At 39.5% G+C, this 26,898-nt stretch overlaps 1 protein-coding gene across 1 annotated transcript in view; it reads right to left on the bottom strand.

Moving 5' to 3' along the window:
- PLCB1 (phospholipase C beta 1) overlaps positions 1-26,898 on the bottom strand; it is a 416,514-nt gene that overhangs the window by 68,469 nt on the left and 321,147 nt on the right. The window contains exons 18-31 of the mRNA XM_085299181.1: positions 26,686-26,810; positions 25,464-25,618; positions 23,533-23,697; positions 21,433-21,532; positions 18,976-19,080; positions 17,954-18,063; positions 12,524-12,656; positions 11,662-11,715; positions 9,764-9,983; positions 6,465-6,645; positions 4,238-4,314; positions 4,061-4,150; positions 1,646-1,703; positions 503-589 (exon numbers count right to left, since the gene is read on the bottom strand). Coding sequence (XP_085155307.1) covers positions 503-589; positions 1,646-1,703; positions 4,061-4,150; positions 4,238-4,314; positions 6,465-6,645; positions 9,764-9,983; positions 11,662-11,715; positions 12,524-12,656; positions 17,954-18,063; positions 18,976-19,080; positions 21,433-21,532; positions 23,533-23,697; positions 25,464-25,618; positions 26,686-26,810 — 1,660 coding nt within the window. The remainder of the gene's footprint in view (positions 1-502; positions 590-1,645; positions 1,704-4,060; positions 4,151-4,237; positions 4,315-6,464; positions 6,646-9,763; positions 9,984-11,661; positions 11,716-12,523; positions 12,657-17,953; positions 18,064-18,975; positions 19,081-21,432; positions 21,533-23,532; positions 23,698-25,463; positions 25,619-26,685; positions 26,811-26,898) is intronic.

Below are 26,898 nucleotides of genomic sequence, written 5' to 3'. Positions count from 1 at the left end.
ATTGCATATAGATGCAGTGCACAAAATCAAATACAGCAAATCCAGCTCGTAATAGATCATATYAAGCACTAATATTATGAAAATTGCTCATTGTTTTCCACAAAAATATATCCTCATCAATTATCATAAATAACTGAGGCAAGCATGCTAAGAAGATATCTCTTTTTCTTTTCAATGTAAACTGTGTTTTGGTTTTGTACAGCTAAAGCACCTTGGAGCGAAGGGCACACTCTGCTGGTCAGAAGCACCACTTAACACAGAAGGCTTTTTAACTATATGCTGGGAGTACTGAAAAATCAACCCATTTATGTGGTATCTGGACTTGAGGTAGTACTCCTTACCAGGTTGCTACTTCATCTATTTCTCATCTTGAATATTAGAAAAGATAGCTATGATTTACATATGGACTGTTATGTTTAAACATCAGCCTACCTGATGCACAGAACATTTTCTTTTCTAAAGAACATTTTAAAGYAGTATAACTTTGTTCAAAACTCTTTACCTTGGGTTTTTCATCCAGTATTTGCTGACGAATCTCCTTGTGTTTTTCTACAAGTTTCTCCTGTCTTTTACTTTGAGCATCTTCTAGCTGTAAGAAAATACCAGAGTTCTGTTTCRGGCATTGCACATCTTCCCTTTCCCATCTCCATTCCCTTCAAAGTTTTTAATTCACCAAAATTAAAGTGTTATCATCARAACTGTGACTATTTCTAATATAAGCGTTGCTGAGCTTCACCGMTGTAACAGGTGTTATGTGGACAATATATAACAAATTTCACACACAGGATTTAAAATCAGAAATGTCTAAAATATTTACTGTAGACTGTAATGCATTCTTCCATCTCCAGAAGAACAGGACCTACAGTCCCAGAGTCCTGAATGAGCATGCTCCTTTAATGGAGCACTCAAACATGTGCCTGATTCCAGCAGGAATTAAACCTACTTAAATTGCTGAACACATTCTTTAGGTTGTTTCCTGAATCAAAGAGTTTCTGAGCTAAAATGGGCCAACTTTAGAATCAAATTTTCTCTGCACTAAAATTAAGAAAAAAAAGCCAGTAGCATATTTCACTCTAATTTTATACAGCAAAACATTGCAGTGCTTACGTTCAGCCAAGAGTAARCCACCTATAGCTACAGAAAAGCTTACATCTGTAATGAAATTCTTTGACTTGCATTTAGAGAGCTCTTAGAATCTGTACAAATGTAATTAAGGTTAAAATATACTCTGCAATTAAATGTTTAGTAACTGTAGCAGTTGTTATACTATTACTGCCTTCATGAGAGAGCAAACCAATTAAAAAAACCCCACACAAACAAACAAAACATTTCTCAGTATCTGAAAGCAACCATGGAGTCCATTTCCCATGAATAAACACAGAACATTCAAGGATCAAATCACAACTGTACTAAAATYTGCTCCTCTCACCACCATGCACCCAAAGACCGACTAACTGGAAATTCCAGTTTTGCTTTAAGTGCAATGACAACAGCAGTCTATACAGCATCTGCTAAAAACCTGCACTTGCACAATCTTTGGAATCTTTAACAGCTTACAATATTCAGTGTAAAAAGACCGAAAATGTGCAGACTGATATTTTACCCCCCAGAATGAAAAATAAACACATGCAATGGCCTGACATACCCTTTTTATGTACTGCACCACCTCCTGGATATAAGATCGAATCATTTCAGTCTTCTCCCTGGGGAGGAGCAATCACAAAGTTATTGCAGTCAGTAAGACTACTTCAATGTATTTTAGTCTGCCATAGTTCCCSACAGAATGAGCAAGGTTACGTTCTGAATGTATAGGTCTGCCTACCTAAATTTTATCTGCTTTCTAGAAGTGCCATTCGCAGGGTGCATCTTCACTGTATGGAGTCTTCAGACTCCACCATCACCTATCACAGCAAAAATCCTGCTCTTTCACCATAAGGTAATACCAGCTTATCCCCATAGGGTGTTGCTATACCTTCAAGATGAGAACTGCTTTTATTTAAGTCTCTAAATTGACTTCTAAGAGAAGGCACAACCATAAGTTGATGCACAGTGCCACTTTGTGGCACATCATATAGTCACAAAGTAGTCTCTGCCAGCAAGCAGATCCTACCGTCGACRTCTTGCAGATGATGGCAAAACTCCCACTAAGCTCAGGGCAGACTCAATTTTAGTCCACAGCTTTGCTATTCAAACCACAGAAAGCTGAACTTGGAGGCAATATTTGAATTTTAAGTGACTCAGTGAGATTGTTATTGGGTAGATTTTGGAGAAAGGCTGAAGAAGAAATCCCCCAAAGGGATAAAGGCATACAAAATAGTAATTCATAGAAACCTGAGTTGACCAGATTCAGGACAGTACTCTAAAACCTAATTGCCTAAGTCAAGAACAGTAAATTGCTATTTATTCAAGCAGCACTAAAATCTGATGTCTTTAGGTAGTTATAAAAGCCCTRGGCACACGTAAGAAATAAAAAACTAAGTAAGAACAATAAATATTATAYGTTGTCTCTCTGTTATGTTCTTTCCAACTTTGCACAAGAAGATCTTCAAAAAATCAACAGTCTAGCACAGATGACTCAGATGGGATTCACCAGAAGGTTTCCTACTCCCTGTCTCACTGCAAAAGTGAGGGCAAACTGCTTCTCTTGACAGAGAAAAGCATGGTTTCCCATGCACTTCCCATCTCACCTTTCCCAAGGGCTCTTTCAAAATCCCGGCAAAGGAAAGTCCTTGGGAAACAGGAGGAAAAAATAAAAGGAAGAGAAAAAAAGATTTTTTTCTTGCTTGTTTTCGAACCTTTCTCTCTGCTSTCTCATCAACCTCTCAGCTGGCAGATGATTTCCTACTGCAATTGATTATGCTACTAAAACAATGACTAACTACTTTTTTCTAGTCTGACTTTCATGCCATTTTAACAACTCTAACCATCTTAAATAATTTTCCCTCTTTTTTAAAAACCTATCATTCTCATTTTATCTTTTCTCTAGGATGCCTAATAAAACTCTCTAATCTGTATTCTTAAATTATCTGAAGCACTTCTGTGTGTGYGTGCGTGTGTGTGTGCGTGCACATGCATGCGCAGATGTGCCTGCTTGTGAGTGTGTCCCCTTCTTTCAACACTGCCAGATACACAGATTCTATGTTGAGGAGCTCAAAACTTTGTATGTAACTTTTTACCTACAAAAAACAACACAGTTGTGTCTTCGTTATATGGTAAAAGTCAGATATTTTGGATTTCTAATATCCTTTCTGCATTTTTAACTTTTCTTACTTTTTACTAAAATAAACACCGATAACAAATAGCCTAAGATTAAAYGTTCCATTTTCCTTCTGAGCTGTTTGCCACAACAAATGAAGGACAAGCAAACCTAGATGCCCTTGGGAAGAACATAATCAGCTTRCACAACGACAATTCGTATTGTCTTGTGGTGCACAAATGAAATTAATATTTCTGTCCCTGTTCACAGAAGCTGCACCCTCAGAGCTCAGATCTCTCTTTCACTAGAAGTAACTGCATAAAATTGTCACTAGAGGAGAATTAGTAGCAGAGCATCTGGGGAGAATTCATCACAAAAGTAGAGCAAACGCTCTAATATGTTGCTGCTATTTAGAGAGCAGCTTTTAACAGATTTAAAAAGAAAAGATAACTCACAAATAAAAACCTATGTTAAGGTGAAATTCAAAGTTGCAGGAGCTGAAGCCACCAAGTCTGTTTGTAGCCATACTCAAAGCAGTAGTGTTTGGAAGAACTGGGTTTTTGTGAGTAATTCTGCACCCARCCTCTTCTCACTTCCTTATTCTCAGGCCACACACAACATGTCCCCGTACCATGCAACGGCCCCTTCGCAGCAGACCCGGACTCGCAACGCTTTCAGAACAGGAACTTAGACTTGTCCCAAGAAATTAAATTAGTTAGGACTCCACTCCTCTAGTCAGCTATTACTGTCTGACTAAAAGCTACTTTCTATTTAGCTTTGAGACCTTTCTTTTGATTTTTCAGGTATGAAAAACCTTGCATCTCTTCATAACACATAGGGGTATGGATTGAAGGATACACTTACTCTTCCATTTGATTTTTATCCTTCGATTTTGCTTCCGTGATCTTTTCCTGCCTCTTCTTGTCCATTTTTTTCTTCAATTCCTTCTTTTCTCTAAAGGATAAGAAAATAAAGGTTTAAAACGTATCTAGACAAGAAGGACAGAAAGTTGCAACCAATTATACGGGAATGGCACCTTACTTTTCACAAGTTTCTTTCAGTTTCTTTAGCTGGCTGTTCTGACACTCCTCTGCTACATCTGTCAACTTCTGAATAAGCTGAAAAAAAAACAAAAAACAAAACCAGGTATTTTCAACTAAACATCGTAGATGAATCTGAGTTTCCTCAAAAGCCTGTGGCAGACACGCAGAAGTGTTATACCATTCACTGATTAATTACCTATGACTAAAAGCTAGCAAATGCATTCTTAACTTAAGCAGGCCAGACTTACATGAGACCAGACTTACACAGAAACTACCAGCTCTCTGTACCTCAAAGAATAATAATAGCCTGCAATCTGTAATAGTAATAAATAATAATAATAATAGATAATAATAATAGTCTCAATAATAAAYGTAAAATCTGAAGATACTTACTAATTTTACTTTGGGTATGAGTTAAAATATCYATGACAATTCATAAATGCTTACTAACTGAATATGTACAGTACAAATTACAAATTAAATTTCTAAGTCACTGAATACTTCAGGGTTCTCTGTTAGTGTTGAAGAAATTATCTTGYACAGAAAATTATTACATGGAACAGTCTGGATTTCCCTGTGGCCCTGTGGATATCGAAAATTCATGCATAATAGCCAAGGAAGAATAAGCTACATTTTGAACATGGAACACTGGAATCAGAAAATCTGGGTTCTAGGTTTGAATTCTGCTGTGCTGCATTAYGTTCAATCTAATTTCTGCTGACACTGGTAAAGAAAAGTTCTAGTTGACTGAGCTGTGAACAGGACAAGATTCCTAACTTACCTGTGCCTCCGTTTCCCCCACAGCGAAAATAAGCATGCATGCGGCGATGATGCTCAGGGGAGAGTACTGCCGTTACACAGGCAGGGCTTACACTTCAGTTCAAAGAATGGTGAATTAAAGTAGAAAATTAAACAAATTGACTTAATCAACTCTGTATTTTAAGTCTGATTCTGTAAAATGACCCTCTCAGAACCAGTGAATGTACAAAAATGCTCAGCTGGCCTGATCCAGCTTTTGTTTCCTTAGATAAAAGAAAAAAGATGCTGAGAATAAGCTCTCCTCTAAAAATCAGAACTCAGCATGAGTCTCTCATCTGTAAGCCGAATATTAATCAGAACAAATTAATTCCAACAAAGCTCAGAGGAAAAWTTGTCTAAATGCTCTATGTTAAAAAATGAATTTATCATGACACTACCTAACCGAGCCATGCAGAAAGTGTGACTTGGCTTCGGGAACTGACATTGTCCACTTTGAAATCAAAAGTGAGTTAACTTACAGTGTGAACCCTCACAACTATGTGGGTCCAAAATGGTTCGTTTTAAAAGAAATTAAAAATACTTGGCACGTACCAAACACACAGYTAAAGCTACAGTGGGCAGCGCTGGGAGCTGCAGCCCCGTGCTCTGACCCACTGCTAAGCACTTGCCGCACTCCTCCAGCCGGCTTTTCGGATGGCAGGAYAGAGCAGACCAATCTCTTCACACAACATTACAGAGCAAAGCTTCACATGACAGAAGATACTGCGAGATATGATTTTCTGGAGTTTGAGAAACATTTTGCACCGCCACAACACCCTTCAGAAATGTTCTTTTAAGGCTCAGCACATTCATCAGCATCAGCCGCCACCTGCCGAAGCTCCTCTGGTTTAGCTCCGAGGGCCTGCGATCCTACCAGAGCTATCAGCCAAGCTTCAGCTGCAACAACACAAGCTGGGCTTGGACTGATACATGCAAAATAYTTCTTCACCATACACAGATGATGCTCTGCCTCCCTTTAAAGCATTCAATCTGCAATAAGAATACTTTCAGGCACAGCTTTGTGCCCCAAGGAATGCTTGAAGCTATTTTCATTTATTTTCATGGTGTTTCAATTTGTTTTCCAGCTAATCCTGCCTCCTCCTCAAGTGTTGTACGTTTGAAAAAGTGATGGAACAAAATGGAAACACCATCCAAACTCAGCAATCAACTGGGACTTCCACTAGCGGACTTGGATAATAATAATAATCGTATCGCCTTCCTGCCCTCTAGCCAAGGCTCCTGAACCACGTTACAAGTGTCAGTGACGGAGGGACACAAGAAATCCTTGAAGTGGCTGTGGGCCACAGGGAAATCAAGCCCCGAACTGGCCTCCAAGCAAGGGGAAACACCACTTAATTAGACATCACGCCGCCTTCGTTACCGGCCGAGGGATCGCTRAAGAAAAGCGGACGCTGCAACAAACTTACCAGCTTAATGTGCTCTCGTTTCTGATACTTCTCACTGTAATACTGCTCCTGCCGGAGATTTAGCAGCTGCTGCTGTTGCTTCTCTTTGAGTTCGACTAACTTCTGGCTCATTTCGGAGTCGAGCGCGGCTAACTCCTGTTCAATGGTTGCACAACTGTGGTCCGGGCTCCCCGCTTCGGATCTGCAACGCACCMGGACACATGCCAGCAGTAAGTCACTAGGTATGTACACTCTGCCCACCACTTCAGCTCTGTTTTTAACGTAGCTGGTTTATATAGAACCCATCAGGTTTTGCAGTACCACATATAGGGCAAGAAGATGATTTCAGCTGTAATAAGTCCATTTTGGCATTAATTTAATCTTTTAGGGGAAAAAAAGCTGCTCCAGGAAAAAGAAACAAGCAAAAAAACCCAGATAAASAGCAAAAGCAGTATCAACCTCAGGTCATTAGTGAGTGAAACCCAAGGAAAACATTAAAAAATATAATTATGCTGTATCCCTGCTCTACTGCTGTGATTACTGCTCTACRCAGGTGTTAAATCAGTTGCCTAGGAAACCTCAGGAAAAAGCGCTCGAGATGGACAAAACACCGATACCCTGCAGAGAGAGGGCCGRCAGCGTGGGAACGATTGAGTTTGCCATGGAGCAGTGCAAGGAGAGCCCGGCACGGAGCCCTCGCTGCGCTGGCCGCGGGCGTCTTTCCTCTCTCGGGTCCGAGTTCCCAGCTGCTGGGGGTTAGCGTAACTTCGGCTGAAATACTGTGAAGCTGCTTTCATCAGCCCGAGGCTCCGGACCAAGGTATCTTATCTGCACTGTTGTACTTGGATTCTCTTTAGATACTCTGCTAAGAGGTTAAGCGGTGTCCGTGTGGCAGGTGAAGCCGCAAGACAGAGCGCTCTCCACGAACACCAAGCCAGTGATCTACGCCACACGTTCTGAAGCCRACATCTCCTTCGTGCTGTTGGGCAGAAGAGATACGGCCTATTTCTAAACGTGACCTAAAGCACCAAGACTGCCTTTTAAGTGAYGTGTTAAATAAACAGAAACTTCTGAACTAACCAATAAAATACCAGTATATAAATAAATAGCCCAATCACCCCACAGACATCGACTTCACCAAATCTTGGCTGAATTTCAGAAACGGGCATAAAACATCAATTGCTGCTGATCACAGTTGACACATTTGTATGGCAATCTGACACAGGGGACTTCTGATAAAGTARTGTAAGGTACTCTAGCTACAGGCAAATAGTTTAAAGTAATAGTTTAAAATGATAAAAATTGCCTTTTTGCTGGGAAGTACTATYCTATTAAAAGTTTTCTGCTTGAGATAATACGTACTTGCAACTTTGAAAAGCCCTAAATATACATTCATGCCTTTTTGTAATTCACCATCATGTTTTTTAACCTTCAGATTTCTTAGCATCTGCACATAAAACTTCACATCTCTGAAATTTCTGTGACAGCTCAGTGTAMTGGAGGAGAGTGGAGTGTTTTACTGTCTGACTATCATGAATGATTTATAGTCAGATTATAATGAAATAAAAAACCAAAATCCTTTTTACCCAAAGATAAATGAGTCATTTTATTTRTTCAGCTTGTTCTTCTGCTTAAATTTGAACAGAATATGCTACAGAAAAGAAAGAAACCTAAAACTGTTTCGTTAGCACTGTCTATCCCACACGTTAGTATTGGAAAACACAGTATAAAAAATGTTCCAGCATATGCAGTTGACAACCAGTCATTAAGAGAGTTTAGAAAACTCAAGTGTACCATCTAGAAGCCTGAAAACTGGCTACAGTTAAGGCTGGCTGAATATAGATGTATCRTGAGCATAAAATTCCTAATAAGCCAATGTGGTTCTGTCATCAGGCAAGCATAAATGAATAARCTCCTTTCTAGGGACAACTTATGGCCCGAATCCTAGTTACTTGTAATCAGTGGTATTATCAACAGGTTTAGCAGCRAGAGAATGCTTGTAGTTATTTTTTCTGATGGTCTCCTACCAAAAAGAAAACTTTGAGAAATTTTCTTACTGCTTGTTTAATGTTTTCTTCAAGAATTGCAGTYGATCAATTTTGTGAAAAATTAAAGGGTTTCTGTGATTATCTAATTACTTTAAGAAATAAATTGTGTTAAAATCAGAATGCTGCCCTGATGGGAGAAAGAAGAATCTGGGAGGATACCCTTGCCTGATTAAACACTCAATTGTAACAATACTGGGTGCTGATTGTACTTACRTGTGCCTAAGTTTTGCCTGGGGTAAAGAATGATCCTTATTAACATAAAGTCAAAGAGATATGGCAGTGCAAGACTGAGGAAGAGACATGGCACAGAAGCGGTGCGTACTCAGAGGCAAAGTCAAGCAATCACTAAAGAGTCCTTGCGTGGTCTGGACAGATCATCAGTTAAGCTGTAGTCAGATGTTAATAACTCTATCAGGTGTTTCTTTCATGTAAATATATCTCATGCTTTGTACTCCAGCACCGTTTTTTTTTCCAGGGTTCCAAGCTGGAGACAAGGGTTTTCAGAATATCCATTCTACCCACAAATAACAGAGGATTAAATTTTGTTTGTTTGGATACTCGGATCTTGTTCTACCTCCAGAAAGCATACTGTGGGTGCCTAGAGTAAACTGATTCCTCAGTACGGGCAAGACGACTACGTGTTGCTACTTGAATAAAAACCTCTCCTTACTTGACTACGGAGCTACATTATAAAGTTACATTATCAAGCGTGGGGCTGCAGTCCCCAGGGAACAGACACTCTTTCTCCTACARGAGGTCAGCACAGGAGATGATGGGGTCCTCTGATAACACATGCCACAGCTGACCTGAGCAGGAAGACAAAACACATTGTCCAGATGGGTCGGAGTTCTTTAACACTGCCATCTGGTTCCTGAACTCCCTCAGTATGTAGAAGATGTCCCATCACATAGTTTATGATTAAACTCACCARCAAACCACTGGCTGCTGCTGCCAGTACAGCTGAGTTACCTATCAGTATCGGGGTGAAAGCCTCCAGACACAAATACTGTGTGCCCWAATTTACAGGGAAGGAGGTATAAAGTCATGAAAACCTTATCTGGCTTCTAGAGGAGAACCAGAATATAGCAGGAAGGTTTTGTCTGGTGACTCACAATGATTTCTCTATATCAAAGCCTTTGATTTTATTTTACCTAGGAATACTTTYGATTTTTATCTGTACCCTAATGTCACCTCTGTAGTATTTGTCTACCATAAAACAAGACTGGGTAAAGATCTTTAATATTAAAGTCAGGAAAACCGCATTCAACATACTTTTTCTTACTGTCTCTTTTTGCTGTTTTTTCTAAAACTGCTCTTCGTCGCAGGTAGTCATTTTGAATTTCATTATACTTTGCAGTGTGCTCTTTGATAAGATCAGTGGTTTTCTTGTGATGCCTCTTTACAAGGTCCTTCATTTCTTTGTAGTGCTTCTTCTGAAGCTTAACAAATGACTTCTGCTGTTTTAGCTCCTCAATAGTCTGTGCTTCCACTTCTGCAATGGTAATAACAAAAGCCACTTCAATTTTCTTTGACTGAAATCATACTTTATCAGCACACAGAAAYTGCCATCAGCAGGGAATGAAACAAAGTATGCTTGTTTACGGATGTTAAATGAGATGCACTAGTTTAAACTAACCAAGTAAACTTTTCTGGTAATAAACTAACAAGATAGAAAATACTGTGGTAAATTTAACTGATTTAAGAGTAGGAAGTGAAGGGAAAATTTAGAACAGAAAGATGTCCAGCAAAATAGAAACATTTTCTTTCTTTCCTCAACCCCTTTCAAATGCAGAAGGTTCTCACTAGCCCAAGATATATAAATGTGATCACATTTCTTTTCCACTGAACCAACACTTCCAGTCTCCCGTCTCTCTAGATGACGTTTTTCCCAACTAGAGAGGAGAAAGCAGCCATTCTAGGTCGTCTTTGCTATTTCAGGTTGATTTGTTAGTTACATTTGCCAAGGCAGAGCATGGATGGCGGAAATGCAAACTGTAGGAGCTACCCAASAAGGGAAACCCCTCACAAGCAGCACTTCAGCTGCCTGCACTCCATCCTTGACCCACACACTGGCTAGAGGGAGCTACCCTGATACCATGCCCAGTGCAGCTCCTTACTCCTTCCTGCCCAGCCCCAGCACAGCACCACGGGCAGGCAGGAACTCCTTCGGACCGCGTCCTGCAAGGCCTCTTTTCCGAAGCCCGCATACGAGAAGATGCGGACGACGGTCGGTGAGCAAGGACGGCGCTGCACATCTCGTCCCGTTGAAAAAACTCAGCTCACACCCAGAACCTGCCCAAGGCGCCCTAGAAGAAACCTAGTCTCTCTTATGTTGGGGACCCTGGATCAGCTGAGATGCATGGCCAGCTGTTTACCAGTCATGGCAGGGAACCCTGGCTTGCACGATCTGGGAGGCTGGTCTGAGAAAGGCACACTGAGGAGCGTTCCCAGACCTCCCCGCAGACCGAGCGTACGAAACCAGCAGATGCTGCCATGCTCAGGGCCACCCTCTTTCCACTGTCTGTGAGAGACACCACAAGGCAAACAGCACACTGACTTCCATGYGTTTTATCTCTTTTCTGCACCTAAAGCTAGGCCTACGCAAGATTTGGACATGAAGTGAGTTCTAATGTAGGGGAATGACTAGAAACCAAACTGAATTATGAGATTTGCAACCTAAAATCTATCTCTAAGTTTGAGGATACAACTCCCAGTTGAACAACAGRGCACCACCTGACAGACAGACAACTTGCCTAGTGCAGCAGAGCAGTTTCAATTTTGCAGGAGTGATGGGAGTGCCAAAAGGCTAATAGAGACAAAATTGTTCCACTACTATTCACAATATTTGGAACAGTTTAGCTTCCTTTTGAAAATAATGCTATTTTGTGTCTGCGTAAGATGGCAGCACAGTGTTCAGCCTGTAAGATTGCAGAAACAGGACATTAAAGAAAATTCCCTGTAAGGACACAATACTGATCTCATGAAATGGGTGCTCAAACACTTCATGTTTCAAAGTTGAGGAAGAAGAGCTGGTATGTACATTTTCTATGACTTACTGCAATCATGACCACTCAAAGAAATGTCTAAGCCAGATGACCCATTTCACAAAAATACATGTTTCTCTTGACAAAAAAGTGTATCATTCGTGCAACAAAYTGTATGTTTATTACCTGTGAGGACACTCTGAATAAGATCTTCTGTCTTTGCAGGTGCTTTTACCGAACCTAGAGGTAGAAGAGATGACTGGTTCTGATTCTTTTAAAATAACAGCCATTATTGTGTTGCTTTGATTGTATATTAAAATACGGCAGGTGACATAGAACATATACTGACATATGCATTTATTAATTATTTGAGAAAAGACATCTCTTGAACAGAAAAGTAGCAACATGGAAAATAACACTAGTCCTGTGAACCAACACCAAAAAGCTATCTTCCAAAAACCCACCTCAGCTTCCTTGTTTTACTCATGAGAAGGATGTTATTGAACTCACTGATACCACTCATCTGAGTCATTTAAGTGGTATTAGGCTGACGGTTAGTACAACTGCTTTATATTACGATGACAGTGCAAAATTTCTGAACATGAGATGAATCCAGCTCCTTGGAAGTCAGTTAGATCAAGCCTATGAAGACTGCAGCCATAAAATTATAAATACTGTGGTTTAGCGAGCATTTATTATAGAAGAAGTACCAATACAGAATATATAAGTATGTAAGAGTATATTTTGTATGTGGAATAAGATCTAACTACATGCACAAATGTAGGCATATTTGTAAAAGTAATCTARAGAGATTCCTGCACTTGCAACAACACCGAAAATCCAATGGCAAACTTTCTTGCTCATAATGAYCTTCGATTCTAGCCCAAAGGCAACTCTCTTAGGTAGAAGACACTTGTGTATTTGAAAAAGACTTGTAGGAAAATGCCCACTTGTTTTATAAAAAAGCCCCTTTCATTCTTCAAAGTACAAGAAAGATCTTTAGGCAGATTAATTTTACAAAGATTTTGTTATTATTATTATACTTTACCTGGTGCTGGTTGGCTATGGACAACCTGAGTTGCTGGCTTCGGTGTAAGAGAGGCAGTGCAATTTACTCCATTTTCTGCTGGTGTTGGCCTAGGTTCATTGTTGGCTTCTGACGGTGCATCTCCATGGTCAATCTGAAAACACATAACAGTTTACATTACTCTTCTTAAGAAACAGACTGAAAATTATTTATTTTCAGATTAACTTAGCCCCTTTTAAAATCATAAAATTCTGTAAAGGCTATAAATAAATCATAAATAAATCATTTTAAAAGGAAAGAAAAAAAGAGAATCTTTAAGGGCCATGGCAATCCAGAGTAGTTCATTTTTGTGGGGTAAATTTCAAGAAGAAATAGAGCATTTATTATTCTGAAGAAGTATTTTTATTTTAAGTAGATATAACTCAACAGGGACAATTTTCAATACGGTATGTATTAGCTGCACCAGATGTGAAATTTCTGTTTTACTGAAAAGTATTGTTCTTTGCTATAAAACCTTTCTAGAAATAATGTAGAAGCTGGCATGAAAATATTGCTCGAATCCCTGCTGTGAACAAAATGTGCATACAAAGTTGCTTTTAAATTTCACAGATACACACAGCACTATCATTATTCACCATTTCTTACAGCACAGAGACATACTTCTGATTCCCAAGATCTTACATTCTTGCAATTACACTCCAAGGATAATATGTAAACAGTATCGCCATCCTGCTGTATAAAAACATCTGTGGTATCCAAATATTTAAGCATTTTCCACGATCTTTTCTTTCCCTCCAGTTTCCTGGAGGCTCAGGTTTACAGCTTACCTTGTACTATGCACTGAACAGTTATCCTTGCGGCCACCGGATTTGCATATGCCGAGCAAGCACCCAGTGCTCAGCAAACAGAAAGTCACTCAAAGCAATTTTGATTTTGAAATGAGCACCCCGCTCTTCTCCATGACCCTACGAAGGGCCAGTTGCCATGGTGTCTGAGGGGAGTCTTGGATTTGTTCCTTCAGTGGCTTTCATTTCATGTTGCAATGGTAACCAAATCACACACAGAAGCAGGATACCACACTTTTTTTTTTTTTTTTCTTGGTTACCCCATGCTTGCAAAATATCAGCCTGCCACAGCATCAACAGAGGCAAAATACACTGTGATATAACCATTTTGTGCTGCTCCTGCTCTTGATTTCCTTCACCTTGGCCCTAACATCACTCTGTATATTGCAAAAGGATTTCTATCTCAATAGCTTATTTCTCCCAAAATTATAGGTGAGAAATACTGAAGCAGAAGCGTTATGCAATTGAAAACCATGCCAACCACTTCATTTATCYGGAGCAGGAAAAGAGAAGAAAAAGATGACCTCACCAACATTTATGATAGCAGAATGATGTGACTGGCAAGAGCTGTGGCTGTATAAATACACACTCCTCACAGTAGGCATTTCAYTAATTTAACAGAAAGAACAATTGCCACCTGGATCATCAACATTTAATAAAAGTAAAGCTAAAATCTCTAACTTCTGGCAAGTTTGTACCCTAAAAGCTACTGCATGTGAAAGAGGGCATCATCTTTTATGAGACTAAATTTGTAAGGTGTGAAATGCTACATCATGGCTTGTTGAAAAACTACTAATACAGCCTGCCTGTTTCAGACAGAAATCATCTGTTTTCAGAAACTAAAGCAGAAACATGAGACAGGATCAGGAAGTGAATAAAGAGTAATTTTCAGTGCATCAAGCAATTTAATCTCATTACAGAGCACTTTCTCTTCTCATAATTCATCTTCCAGAATACTAAAGTAAACATGATTTTCCCTTAATGGAGAATACTGTGGGCTCTTTTCTTTTTTTAGAATATATGCTACAATCTAACTTTTTATTTTACAGTTTTAATATTCACGGAAAATGGTTTCTATTCTATACATTGCCATGTCTTTTTTAACATGCTATGTTTACAATTTAAGTAGAGAGATTGATACCGTACAGGTACATACGTATATAGTCGGTATTTTTATTTTTATAGTGAAAAGGGGATGAAATGTATTTGAAGAGGGAGATCCTACTCTGACAGTGAGTGGATCTGTGCTGCAGAGCTTTGACTACAGCTTTCATTGCTTCTGCAGCAGCCTGTGTATGTCTGGAGACAGGGCTTTCTCCGGGGGCACTGGGAGAACGTGTGCATCCCACGGGGGAGTCTGGGAAGGACRCAGAAATATGACAGCACTTACATGATTTTGCCTCTACTTCCCTTAGCAAAAGGTAAGCAAGTGAAAACAAAGTCTCCCTATAAGAAATGTCAGATGGTCTTAAATTCTGCTCCTGCAACTTGATCCAGTCATAATAAGTTGGGAAAGTATGCCTCAATTTTCATTTTAAATAATAGTATCAGACATGCTGAGTGAAGCTGCTCCCCTAGAGATCCTTTTGTCTACTTTCTCTACCAAAATAGTTTTATTTAACCAAAGAAGTCAACTGCAGTGATTACACACGTTTTAAATCCAGGAACGCAAAAAAATAGTTTCCGTTTCAACACCCTGTTTCACGGGTAGAAACGAGAGGTCAGACGTTCTGCCTCTTTCACCTTCAGACACACTAACGAGGCAGCTAGACCTCCTGGCCCCCTAACACGGCTCGGCGGCAGGAATTACACGTGTCCCCAGGGACACTACACCAGCAGGTGCGGCAGAAAGGCGCCTTGCTCTGGCCAGCCTCTTCCAGACCCCYGCACACTTCCACTCCCATGGCTGTGGGGATGAAAAGATAGGAGCTAGTCACATCGCTCCGCCTCGGGCAGGGATAAATATACACTGAGGAACTCCCCGCGGCAAATCTCTGAAATCTCTTCCTCCTGTAGGCAAAGGGCACTGCGCTGGGTAAGGAGGCAACCTTCGCTGCCCACACACAGGCAGAGATCCGGTGCATACTCAGATGAAGGCAGTTAAATGTGCAAACCCCACGGCGCAGGTATTTCAGCGCTTTTGTTCTGAGAAGTCCCATCTACAGAACAGTTAATCTAAGGCCAGGCTGAAGCAGAGCTTGGAACTCAAGTGTTGTTCAGAAACCTAAAGCTAGGACTTTGTGTCATGTTCAAGATGGGAACACCGCAAAATAATACAGAATAGCTGCTGTAAATTTTATCAGTTCTTCAGTGATTCTTCTTCTTGATTTATGTTATTCCACTGATAATTAACAGGCAGTGTAATTCTAAGCCTAAAGAAAGGTTAATTTATCTGTTCAAAATAATTCATAATTAAGTAGCTTATTTGGCTACTGTTTTACAAGAAATCTGAGGAATGTCTTACAAGAATGCAGTTTAAACTTTAACACAGCAGAGAAAAAAAAAACAAACGATTTTGACAGCTGCAGGAACCCAGCTCAGATAAATACATGTCTGTGAGAAGAGGGAAAGGACATGTGGCAGGAGTCAGTGCTAGCAGACAGCACAGCTTTGGACACAAACATTAATAGTGTGTAGATTTGAAATTGTACCTAGAGAAACTCAGTCCAGGTGCACTTATGCATATCTGGCAAACACACTTGGAATTATTTAACTATATTGCCAATGAGCATATTTGYAATTATTAAACCAATGTGATTCATATGTATTTTTGCAAATGAACAAAATCAATCCCTTAAACTTTCATTAGCCCTGCTGACCGATAACAAAAATGTTATTTTAGAGATCAGGCARTTTGAGATTTCCAAGTGCAGTCCAGCTGCCAAATATTCTTACCTAGCATGTATGTTTGTAAATGCAAGGTAGGAACGGTGTATCTGGACCGAGACATAGAGCAGAAATTTTGCATATATCTTCTGCTGCTGCCTCTACTTGAATGGCTATATATTTTTAGGAAATGCACGACCACAATCATTACAGTTTCCTTTTAAAGGTATTATTTCTGCAGTACTTCAAAACCAGCTCCTTTATTCTATGAGTTTTCAAGCTYCTTGACATATGTTAACATTCCCTAAGCCTTGTATTGCAGTGCAACTTCCCCTCTTCCTAGTTGCTTTAAAAGGTATTCTTTTTCTTAAACTAACAAATAAGCTTGTACAGACCAGGGAAATCTGTACTTTTTCAAAAGTAAAAATGACCTCTAGAGGTATTTAAAGCATTATGTTAAAAAAAGACTTTGCTATTAAAATAGAATCTCATGTGTAGAGTGTCCCAGATAAATGTCTAACATACTATAGARCATTTCACAGTGTCCTCATTCAGCCACACTTGTGGCACTGCATAAAGAGTAGATTGTTGGCCAATGAATTGCAATGACTTTGACTCATCTGGTCTGCTTTGGGAATGTATTCTTGGTTACAAAATCTAGTTCAGATGAGGTTTTGCACATCTGAGAATTGAAAAAGACAGACACCACAGCTAAGAGCATTTTAGGATTACAAAGCATTTTCTTCATGTTTGCTAGGGATCTGCACAGAGGTGCCTTTTGATCCACATGACATACCTAACATCTGACACAAGTGATCTTTAAATACAASGTTGATCTTTTCAAACACCACTAGGAAAGGTCCAAGTGACAATAACTGAAGCTGAGGGAGACTGAATCTTTTTAATTGCTTTGAATTCCTCGCTATAAATGAAAATATAGGAAACAAAAGCTAAACTGTTAGCACTCTGAAGTATGCTCAAAATTACATTTCTGCATTTGTATGTACAGTATACGCAATTATACAGAAAAATGAGGTTTAAAGGCTAGTCCTTAGAAAACCACACAAATCCAAACACACAGTAAATTACTGAAAATCTGGCTCCCACAGCTTTCAACTAAGCTACAACAATAGGCTTGAACACTTAGCCATACTACAGTCTCCTCCTTCATATCTCTCTCTAAGACTTACGAGAGGTTGACCTCCAGAGATCCCTTCCAATCTAAATTATTCTATGATGGTATTAGGTCTCTTTAGTTTTTCTTTGCTCATGAGAAACATCAGAATCTGTGAGATGTGAATGCTTCTGAACAGAATAAGATCTCCAGAAATGAAGTGCTATAAACAGAACTTGAAATTCTGGAATATCTGTAATATTTTCAGGAAGAGCTGCTGATACACAGTTATCATTTTTACAAGGGGAACTCCATCACCAGACTGGTAAACACCAGAAAATTACTTATGATGATCTTCATTTATTAAATAACAAAGGTGCAAATCATCAGACACCTAGCATGGTTTTTCATTGAGCTTTTGGTGTCTCCTTACCTTACCTCTGAAGTTGCTCTACTCATAACATGCTGATTTCAGTGGAAACATACACAGAGTGCATGTTACTCAGTTGTAACATATCCAAGTCTGATTCTGGGTAGGATTTTTAAAGGTGCTTAAGTAATCAACATATACATTTCCTACAGACTTTTAATATTTGTCTTTCTAGGGAAGGTAGGTGCTTTCAAATTCTGTAACATAATTTGCAGAAACTCTGAAACCTCCCTTACCTCTTTCTTCACCTCTTCCTCATCTTCCAATGTCAATGCTGCCAACTGCTTAGCTCTCTGCTCCATCAGGTTTACATATCTAATTGGATTGGATAAGGCCTCGATCACATCTAGAAACAAAGCAAACGCTTCAGTTCCAAGCCCCTTATGTTATGGTTCTAGTGTTCATCAGGCTTTAAGGAAAGCAGATGTTTTTTCTACAGATCTGTTCTTTAGAGGTATTAGGCCTTAGAAACAGCAATGGAAGGGAGTACACTGTCATGCACAGGTACTCTAACATGAGCCATTAAACTCCAGCAGAGGGAACACGTGCTGGCAGTATTTATTCACTAATACTGAGCCTGATCACCATTCAGTATTGTAACAGAGGGCTAAGAGAAAAATGGGGCAGACCAAAGATGCTGCTTTCGCTGAGCTTTTTATTACATCTTTGAGTCTGCGCTTGGGTGATGTGGATATACATTTTTGTGCACATGGTATTTTATGATGGATTTTCACAGGCTTTCAGCAATGGCCAGCTTGGTTCCTGCTCCAAGACATGAGGCACAAGGAGCATTAGTAAAAATCCTATTGTTTCAAAATCAAAACAGATATGTAGAACACATTTCTTTTAACTGAATATGCCCAATACGATCTTTAAACCTAGCCTGGTTTATAGCTGACTCCAAAATACAGTACTCTGCATGTAGCACAGCACTTCCCTCTGCTTAGGAACACCTACACACAACTGTGTCACGTAAACAAAGTTTCATTTGTGTTTCAACAGCAAGTGTCTGGAACCTTTCCTCCTTTGGAGTCATGCAAAGTCTGCTGAAAATTAAAGCGCTTGCTCTGATCCTAAACCACAGGTAGACTGCTACAAATTGAGCTGTTCTGCATGAGTGATGAGACATAATGCTCCATCAGATGCAGTGCTTTGTTCAAATGACTGCTATCCYATTACGTCAGGTCACTGACACCATATTCATTTAGCATTTCAATTAACCTTTATATTTCCCAGTAGAAAAAATTCACAAAAYTACCTGCATAAGTATCAGGTACATAGTCTTTGACCTCTATGTACACAAAGAGAGCTGGCAGTGTCAAAGGTTGGTTCCTTTCATTCCTCAAACAGATGTAGTGGTAGCCTGTAAAACAAGAGCCATCCAGTTTAGAGCATAAACTGGGTATTTCCAGCATAATTGTATTATCATTTGTTATTTACAACATGCCTTCAACTGAGCCAACAACTCCAGGAACTTCTCATAGGGAAGGATTTATCTTAAGGTTTTCAGAGACAAGCACACAGACAAAGGATTGTTAGAAAAACATAGGAGCACTGCAGGTTAAAAGAGTATTTCCCCTTTATTTTTAAGTCCCTGATGGATACTAAATTGTCATTTATATTATTTTTGCTATATTCTATTTTATTCCTTCTAGTCAGGCTTTTTTTAGTTTTGGAGATCTTATTTTATTTTCAAAAGTAATTCTCCTGGTACTCAGGAATCTGAATTGCTGATAAAATTGAGATGTCCTAGTTCATCCATAATACAATATCTAATTAAACCACAGAGGCAATGTGGCATTGTTCCTCTAAAGAGTGTCAGAATGAATCCTCTCAGGTGACCAACCTTAGAAATGTATTTGAAAAAAGATAATTTGCAGACAGTGTTGAAAGCTGTCCTGTGTGATTAAGGGCACATAGTGTTACAGCTCTGCCAAGCTAATGGCCAGYCCCAATCCCCTTCTTCTAGCCACACACCACCCACTCTTGTTCTTTCCCTTGTGCTCTGACATAAGAAGAAAAATTACATATTACAAAGGTTCCTCAGTTCCCTTGAGCTCCACAGCTGATTTTCAGCATGTACACAAACTAAAATAATCATGCTGTTCTCCATCACATGCTGTAAACGAATGATCACCGGAGTCAGCAGGACAGAAGACTGGCTGTGGGTACAAGCTCTCCAAAGTGCTTGTATGGTTTAACATAGTGGCTTTTGTTCTGAAAAGAACAAACTTAAAAGTAGGTACCTCATTTAATGCTTTTTTGAATAGGCTCTGTGCTGCTCAAAGGGATTATTCAAGTTAAGGTTATACAAGTGTATAAACTCACTTCCACCAGAAGAGGGAAATCCTGCCTCCTGCTCACAGCCACCCTTCCTCTTCTCCCATCACCTACCTTGCTCTGGCACTCTCAAACATTCCCTGAGGCAATTTTATCTATGAACTCAGCAGAAAATTCATCCAGTATAAAAAAGCAGAGAGTTTGCTCTTTGATTTATCCTTGCGGGTTGGCTCACAAAAACATCTGTCAGTTGACAGAGCTGGCACACCAGAAGGGCCAGGAATGCATAGCCAACAGCAGGAGAGAGAAGAGGAAGGGAGAAGGGAAAAAGAAATGAGACTTCAGATTAGACTGGCAAGAAAATCCTGCTGCAGAGACGTGCCCAGCAGCAAGCTTCACCCAGACCGCCGGCGCTTGTGCAGGGGCCAGGCAACCCACACCAGCCAAGGCTTGGAGCTACTTACAACTGTCCTGTTGTCACGTGCCACTGGAGAAGAAGGGACAGATTTACAGGTTACCTGAGCTCAGACAGTCTCCAGGCACGAAAYAGAAAACAACTGCTAGATACAGGGACATGTGAGTTCAGTGCAACTGCTGGGATTGGCTAGCTCGGGTGTAGTGTAGACACAGGTATCCTTCCTCTTCCACTGTGACTGAAGCTGTCAACGTGCCTACGGCCCTATTTTGGAGTCCTACCCTCTCATCACTGGAAAACTGGTTTGGAATTCAGACACTTCCCTTGCTCAAAAAGCCAGTGTCACCACATCCTTCTGAAACATRCCTCACAAGTAAGACCCTCACCTGGAAAACTGAGGCTGAGTTCTCAAACAAGACAATTTGCAGTTAAGTGGTCAAACTAATAGTAACAGTAATAATACGATATGGAATAGTGCTCTTTAAAGAAGTGATCTTTAAAATTTTCAACAATGAAGATAAAATAATGTTGGGTTTATTTTACAGAGACACAACAGCTTGTATGGATATCCACTGTCAGTCCTTGGGTGCATGCCTGCACAAATTACATCACAGGAGCATGATTTTCTTTCATTCCCAGCGCTCTTCCATTCTCACAAAGACAACATAGCAGAATTGGCTGCTGCTGCCCTCTTTCCTCTCAAAAGTGTATAATTGTGCTTACCAGCATAAACCTGTGAACATGCAATTGATCTACTGTAGACCAGCAAGTGCYGACCATGCCGCCAATGCTTAACTCTACTGGTTTTCCTGGTTYATTTAAATGAGAAAAACATTTAAATTTAAATGAGATTTAAATTTCTGGTGAAATACGGTATCTCCCTGTTTAAAGATAAGATATATTATTCAAATCCCCAGTTGCTATAAAGCTGCAGAATTTTTGTTGATCTACAGTAGTTGAAATTCTGGTTTGCTGTTTTTTTACCACACAACGTATGTCTCAAGAGAGAAGAAAGTTTACCTGGTCGAATCGCTGAGACAGGTAATATCCGATGACCAATAAATTTCCCTCCTTCCTCATACACTGCTAGCCTCAAACATGCCAGGGAAGGTAAAACAACCTAGGATGAAATATTGTTGCATTATTACCAGTCTGTTCTGAATAAAACAGCTGCTTCTAGAGACAGGATACATAGCAGACAGAAAGAGACATTTCTATCCATTAGATAACAATATCTATACATTCACAGTAAATCTTGATCTACAAGAAATAAGAGTATATGCAACTGCRTATCAGAATAACTCCCATAGTTATTTTTCAAGTCAAGAAACTTGAGGTAAGACATGTGCATAGGATGCTGAAAGCAGCAATCTAACTGTTCACATTCTGAACACAGTACAAGCGACTTCGGCTGCTCCACTCTTACCATATTTTAATGCGCTCTGTTCTCAGACTCTACATGTTTGATTTTTTTTTCCTTTGTGTGTGTGCCAGTGGGATTACTTATTTSTGAGACAAGTCACTGATAGACATAGTAGTGTTGAAAACTTAGTAAGTAACTCAACACGTTTTGYAGAGTGTCAAAGTGCGAATCACATGAACATGTCAACCCCAGTGGGTTTTCCAGTGCTGCGGTACATTTGCTGGCAAGGCTAAAGAGGTTTAGTCAGGCAGGATGCTTGCAAGCATTGGATGCTTCCTGACATGGTGTGGTCGACTACGCAAGAAAGAAGGACAAACAGCAAAAAAAGAAAACAAAAAATGAAATAAAGGTTGCTAGACTACCCCACAAAGACYCGAATCACTTTAAATCTCAGAAGTAAAAGAATCTTAATTTTATTCATGCCCTGCCAGTGAGACTTTAAAAAATGTGCAGCATAATACATCTCATTTTCTTAGTCAGTGTGAATACCCAYACAAACACACAAATTGTGAAACTTGGTGCAGATACGTATATCTACTTTCTCAGAACATGTCATGCTAAAATTTATCTAGACAATGAAAAAAAAGCAACAATCCAAAACTAAGAGTTTCTGTAAGTTATTTTCAATATAACTAAAAATAGTAATCCATGCTCCTTCTGAGCACAGAGGCAGTCAAGCATGATCATAACTAAATAGAGAAACGAAGGACACGAATTAGAAGTCGATCACAGAAGAAAAATGCTAGTGATATTTCCAAAGCTGAGCTCAGGCAGGCTGCCAAAACAAAATCATTCAGAAAGCAAAATATTCAGGGAAGAAAGCTGCACTCCCTAGAAAGCAGGGCTGCAAGCACCAACTGTCTAAGTATCTCTGTGAACTACATTTGCTTAGAGACATGAGAGAAGTTGTGCCTCAAATACTGGGACTCAAGACTGATTTAAACACACTGTCCAAACCTAGGTAACAGTAGAGCTACTGGTTTTGCRTATACTTATAAAACATAGTATGCTGCATTTTATAAGTTCATCTTGCATGATCCTAAAACAGGCTTAGTTTTTCTGCAAGTTTGGAGAATTGAATCTGAGTAATATTGTTCAAACCGCATGAGTAACTCAGGGGCCTATGTCTCATGTCAGGTAGATGGCATTTATGATATTTCATCACTAAGATTACATTTATTTAGCACAATCCAGTCCTAAGCAGAGATAACATTGCTTTGAACGTGCAAGCTTGGACAGCCAAATCGGTATAGCTACACATACACATTCTGTGTTGCTTGCAAGTTAACGAGTTCTGCTTTTCAGCAAGGCTGCTCAGCCCACGCAAAATGCCACAGTAATTCAGCAAAACTGCTTCTGGGATCTGCGCTTGCTTGTTCGTGGCTCAGCACAGCACCGCACCATGTCACGGAGATCCGTCTATTGACATGTTTGCTGCTTCCAGCCGTGTCAGTGACACAAGCAAGGTCACTTTTAACCTGACCTATTTTAGTAGAGACTGGCATGACTACAGCAGCMAAATTACACCAGAAGTGGTTAACAGTGAACAGTTGAAGGAAAAAAAAAAAAAACATTTGTAATCTCTTTATATTCTTTCCGGCAAATGCAAACTTTCTCAAAACATGAAATTATCCTGCTGGACAAGATAGAGATAAAACAAGCATGGTGTGCCTTTGGGAGGCAAGTTTTACACCAACCTTCTTGAACACTATGGTTTCCTCTTCCCACACAGGATTAACTGCATTGCCTTGAGAGGTCTTTGTCTTTAAAGCTTTTCTTCTTGTATCGACAGGCAGGCCAAACATGTCAACTTCTACATAGGTACCAACTTTTTTATCAGAAAGAAACTGACCTGAAATTATCTAAAAATAAAATAAATGAGAATCACTAGAGATAGTTTTGGCAGGTTAGGAAACAAGTGGTTGAAATTCAGATGGATAATTCTCATTAATGATAAGATAGCATGTGTTCTTAAAAAAAATAACCAAACAAAACCCCCAAAACAATAAACAAACCACTGTCTAACACTGCAGACAGAAAAACAACTTAGGAGGCCTGCTTTTCTGGGACCTTGTGACCCTGAATTCCCCTGTGAGTAATAATGTGGTTAAAATCCTGCTGCTGTCCTTCCCTCTGTAGGAATACTAATTTGGATCTCCTTTCTCAATCTGTCTGCTTATTTTCACAACACATTATCTTTGAGACCTGTAATTTCTAGCCAGTTTCAACCACAACTTCAGAAGATAATGCTGGAAGAAAAGAGGTATGAGCAGCAAAGAAACTACGTGTGCCTTTTACTGTGAGAGAAAAAAAAAAACAAGCTAAAAATACATATTCTAATACTAAGGCTCTTCACAGAGATAAAGTTYTGTTACAAAACCAAGACAACTAAGAAAAAGCTGGTCTTTACTATTTCTTGCTTTAAACTGGAAACTGAACTCTCCTTGCAGCTCTGAAAAAATATAAAAGCAGGCCTGCAATTCAGAAAATTGAAGAAGCAGGGGAATATTCAGCCATGTCACTGCACCATGTCACTGCACCTTAATAACCTCAGATTTGCTAAAAGCAAATCTTACTCAGTTTTCGGCTGTACTGTATGTGGCCACTGACTTTATAACTAGCAGAGTCTTCTCTGGGCAGGCAGAAGCAGCTGACTTCTGATAGCTGTCTCATCACACCTGGATGCTCATTCCTGTCAGAAATGCTGTGCATCTCCTAATAGCTATTGAATGATTTCCGTCTCCATTTAGTAAAATAGCAGAAGAAGGTGCCTCAAAACCCCCAGGAGGAACTAAAAGGTTCTGTGATTATGGGTCACCATGAAAGGATGCTCCCAGCTAGTCATCTTTTATACCACGTACGTCATCAGGTTACTGCTTCGTTCATATTCCCTATAGCAGTGTGCCGCTATGCTTATGCCTGCGGCCCGAAAAAAAGTACTTATTTCTCTCAATGAAAATAGGAGAATATTTTGTAGGTGGACTCCGCAATAAGGACACCATCCTAATGAAYGCATCCCTTAAAGGGATAACAGGATTTCACAAAGTTTATGCTTTTATACCTAGAGATACACAGAGTATAAATTTGTGATCCTGTCATAGCCAGTGCAACTAAACATTCACAGAAGTAGTTTTCAATTTACAGATTTCCTGAGGGTCGCTGGACTTCATGAGGAGTCCTTAAAAAAGTAATCAGGCAAGTTGGCAATGACCCTGCAGCTCACGTTTAGGGTTCAACAATTTTCTGGAGAACTTATAGGAGGGACAGAAATCTGGTTTTGGACTAAGTAGTGTACTGTTGTGGCTATTCCAGTGCAACCTACCACTTCATAACAGTMTCATGTTTTAAATTCAGCCCTCTGTTACTAAAAATTTGGCCAAACTTCTCTTAAACTCAGTAACATCCTAGTTACTTGCATGAAAGAACATACACAATAGAAGTACTCTTATTTAATCTGCAATATGAAATGTGGGGCAAGATCCTTCACACTTTAAAAATTAAATGTCACTCCCTGAAATTAAATGTATTTTCTTGAATTAGCATGGTCATTTGCTAGGCCACTGCAAAACAGAAACATATGTATGTTCTGACACGATCAAGAGAGCATTTTCACTGGTTGTATACCTACCTTGACAGACAAGGTATTAGCTACTATTCCATCCACTATACTTTCAGTAAATGGGTCAAAATGTTTGTCTGGTCTTCTCATGAACTCTGGCTTTAACCTGTATCCGCTTTTGCCATTGTACTCATACATTCCCATGTTTATTTGCATAGACAAATCTACATGGTAAAAAAATATTCATAACGATTAGTTCTGTGCAAATCACAATTATAAATAAGCAATAAAATAATACTATGCACTGTAATTTCAAACATATAATGCAAAGAGATATTTATGGGATGCTGTTGTTTGTTAAAAGAGCTTTCAAATTTGATTGCAGCCACCCTCCTGGATTCTTTCCATAAAAAAGGAAAGCTTTTAGATATTACTCTGTAGATTACATTTTCAAATTTTAGAAGGAGCATTTTTACTTAGGTGTTGAGTTCACCAGTATTGTACGGATTCAGGACCTGACCAAGCAAAGTACTCAATGTCTTTAACCCCTCCTAAAATTAGTAGGATGMTAGGTGCCTAATACTTGGTTGAAACTGGTCTGAAAAGGTTTCCAATACTTTATAGACTACACCTACATTGTGGTGCAGTGCTCCTTCACAGTCCTGCCTCCCAGCTCACCCACGCAGGGGATCCAGTGGAGCAGGCCATAGCTCCCTTGCAGCTGCGCAGGCTTTTCCTTTCCAGGGAGGGACAGCGCATACATGGCCATGACTGAGAAAGGAACAAGGCAATGACACCAGCCTAGAGGCAACACGGCCAGAGTATGTACTGGGATCCAGAAACTGGAAATACTCGTATGTCTCACAGAACAGACATAACTTTGGAAGACGACACACCCTATTTCAACAGTGACTTGTGCATCTAGGAGGCTAAATGTTTTTCATTTTTAAACACTCAGTTTTAAAATGGAATTTGCTGTCTAAGTCACTTTGGTCTTGATATACAGAYACTTTGCAAAACATGGGAATAAAATTATTGCCAGATCTCAAATGCTGCTCAATARTTACCACTTACAAATGATGCTAACTCTGAGGTCATTATGTGTGTATATTGCATGAGCCGTAGCACATTAATTATGAATACTGTTCAGGTCAAGTTAAAAAAATATTAACTAACATTAAGTATTATTCAACCGCTGACAATGTTTTGGTGAATAAAGCCTTCCCCATCTCCCATATGAAAACTGCATCAGAGAAGTGGAAAAATAAATCAAAAGACCATCACAACCTACCTACAGTTTGGAAGTTAAGAGCAACCATCTGGCAGCCAGCATTCCAAAAGACCTGCGGCATGTAGTTCGAAGAATCTACACGTGTTCCCTTTGGATAAATTCGGCTTAGCTGCATTTTGTTGTATCTAAAGGGTGAGTAGTTAAGCTGTGGTTCGTGTGACAAAAAACACCTTGCAGAAAGGTTACACAATTGCAATATTTAAACATAGATGA

Source organism: Rhea americana, unplaced genomic scaffold, assembly GCF_003343005.1.
Source record: "Rhea americana isolate MKP2758 unplaced genomic scaffold, rheAme1 scaffold_146, whole genome shotgun sequence".
Taxonomy (NCBI): domain Eukaryota; kingdom Metazoa; phylum Chordata; class Aves; order Rheiformes; family Rheidae; genus Rhea; species Rhea americana.
This window is presented reverse-complemented; position numbering and strand designations above follow the sequence as displayed.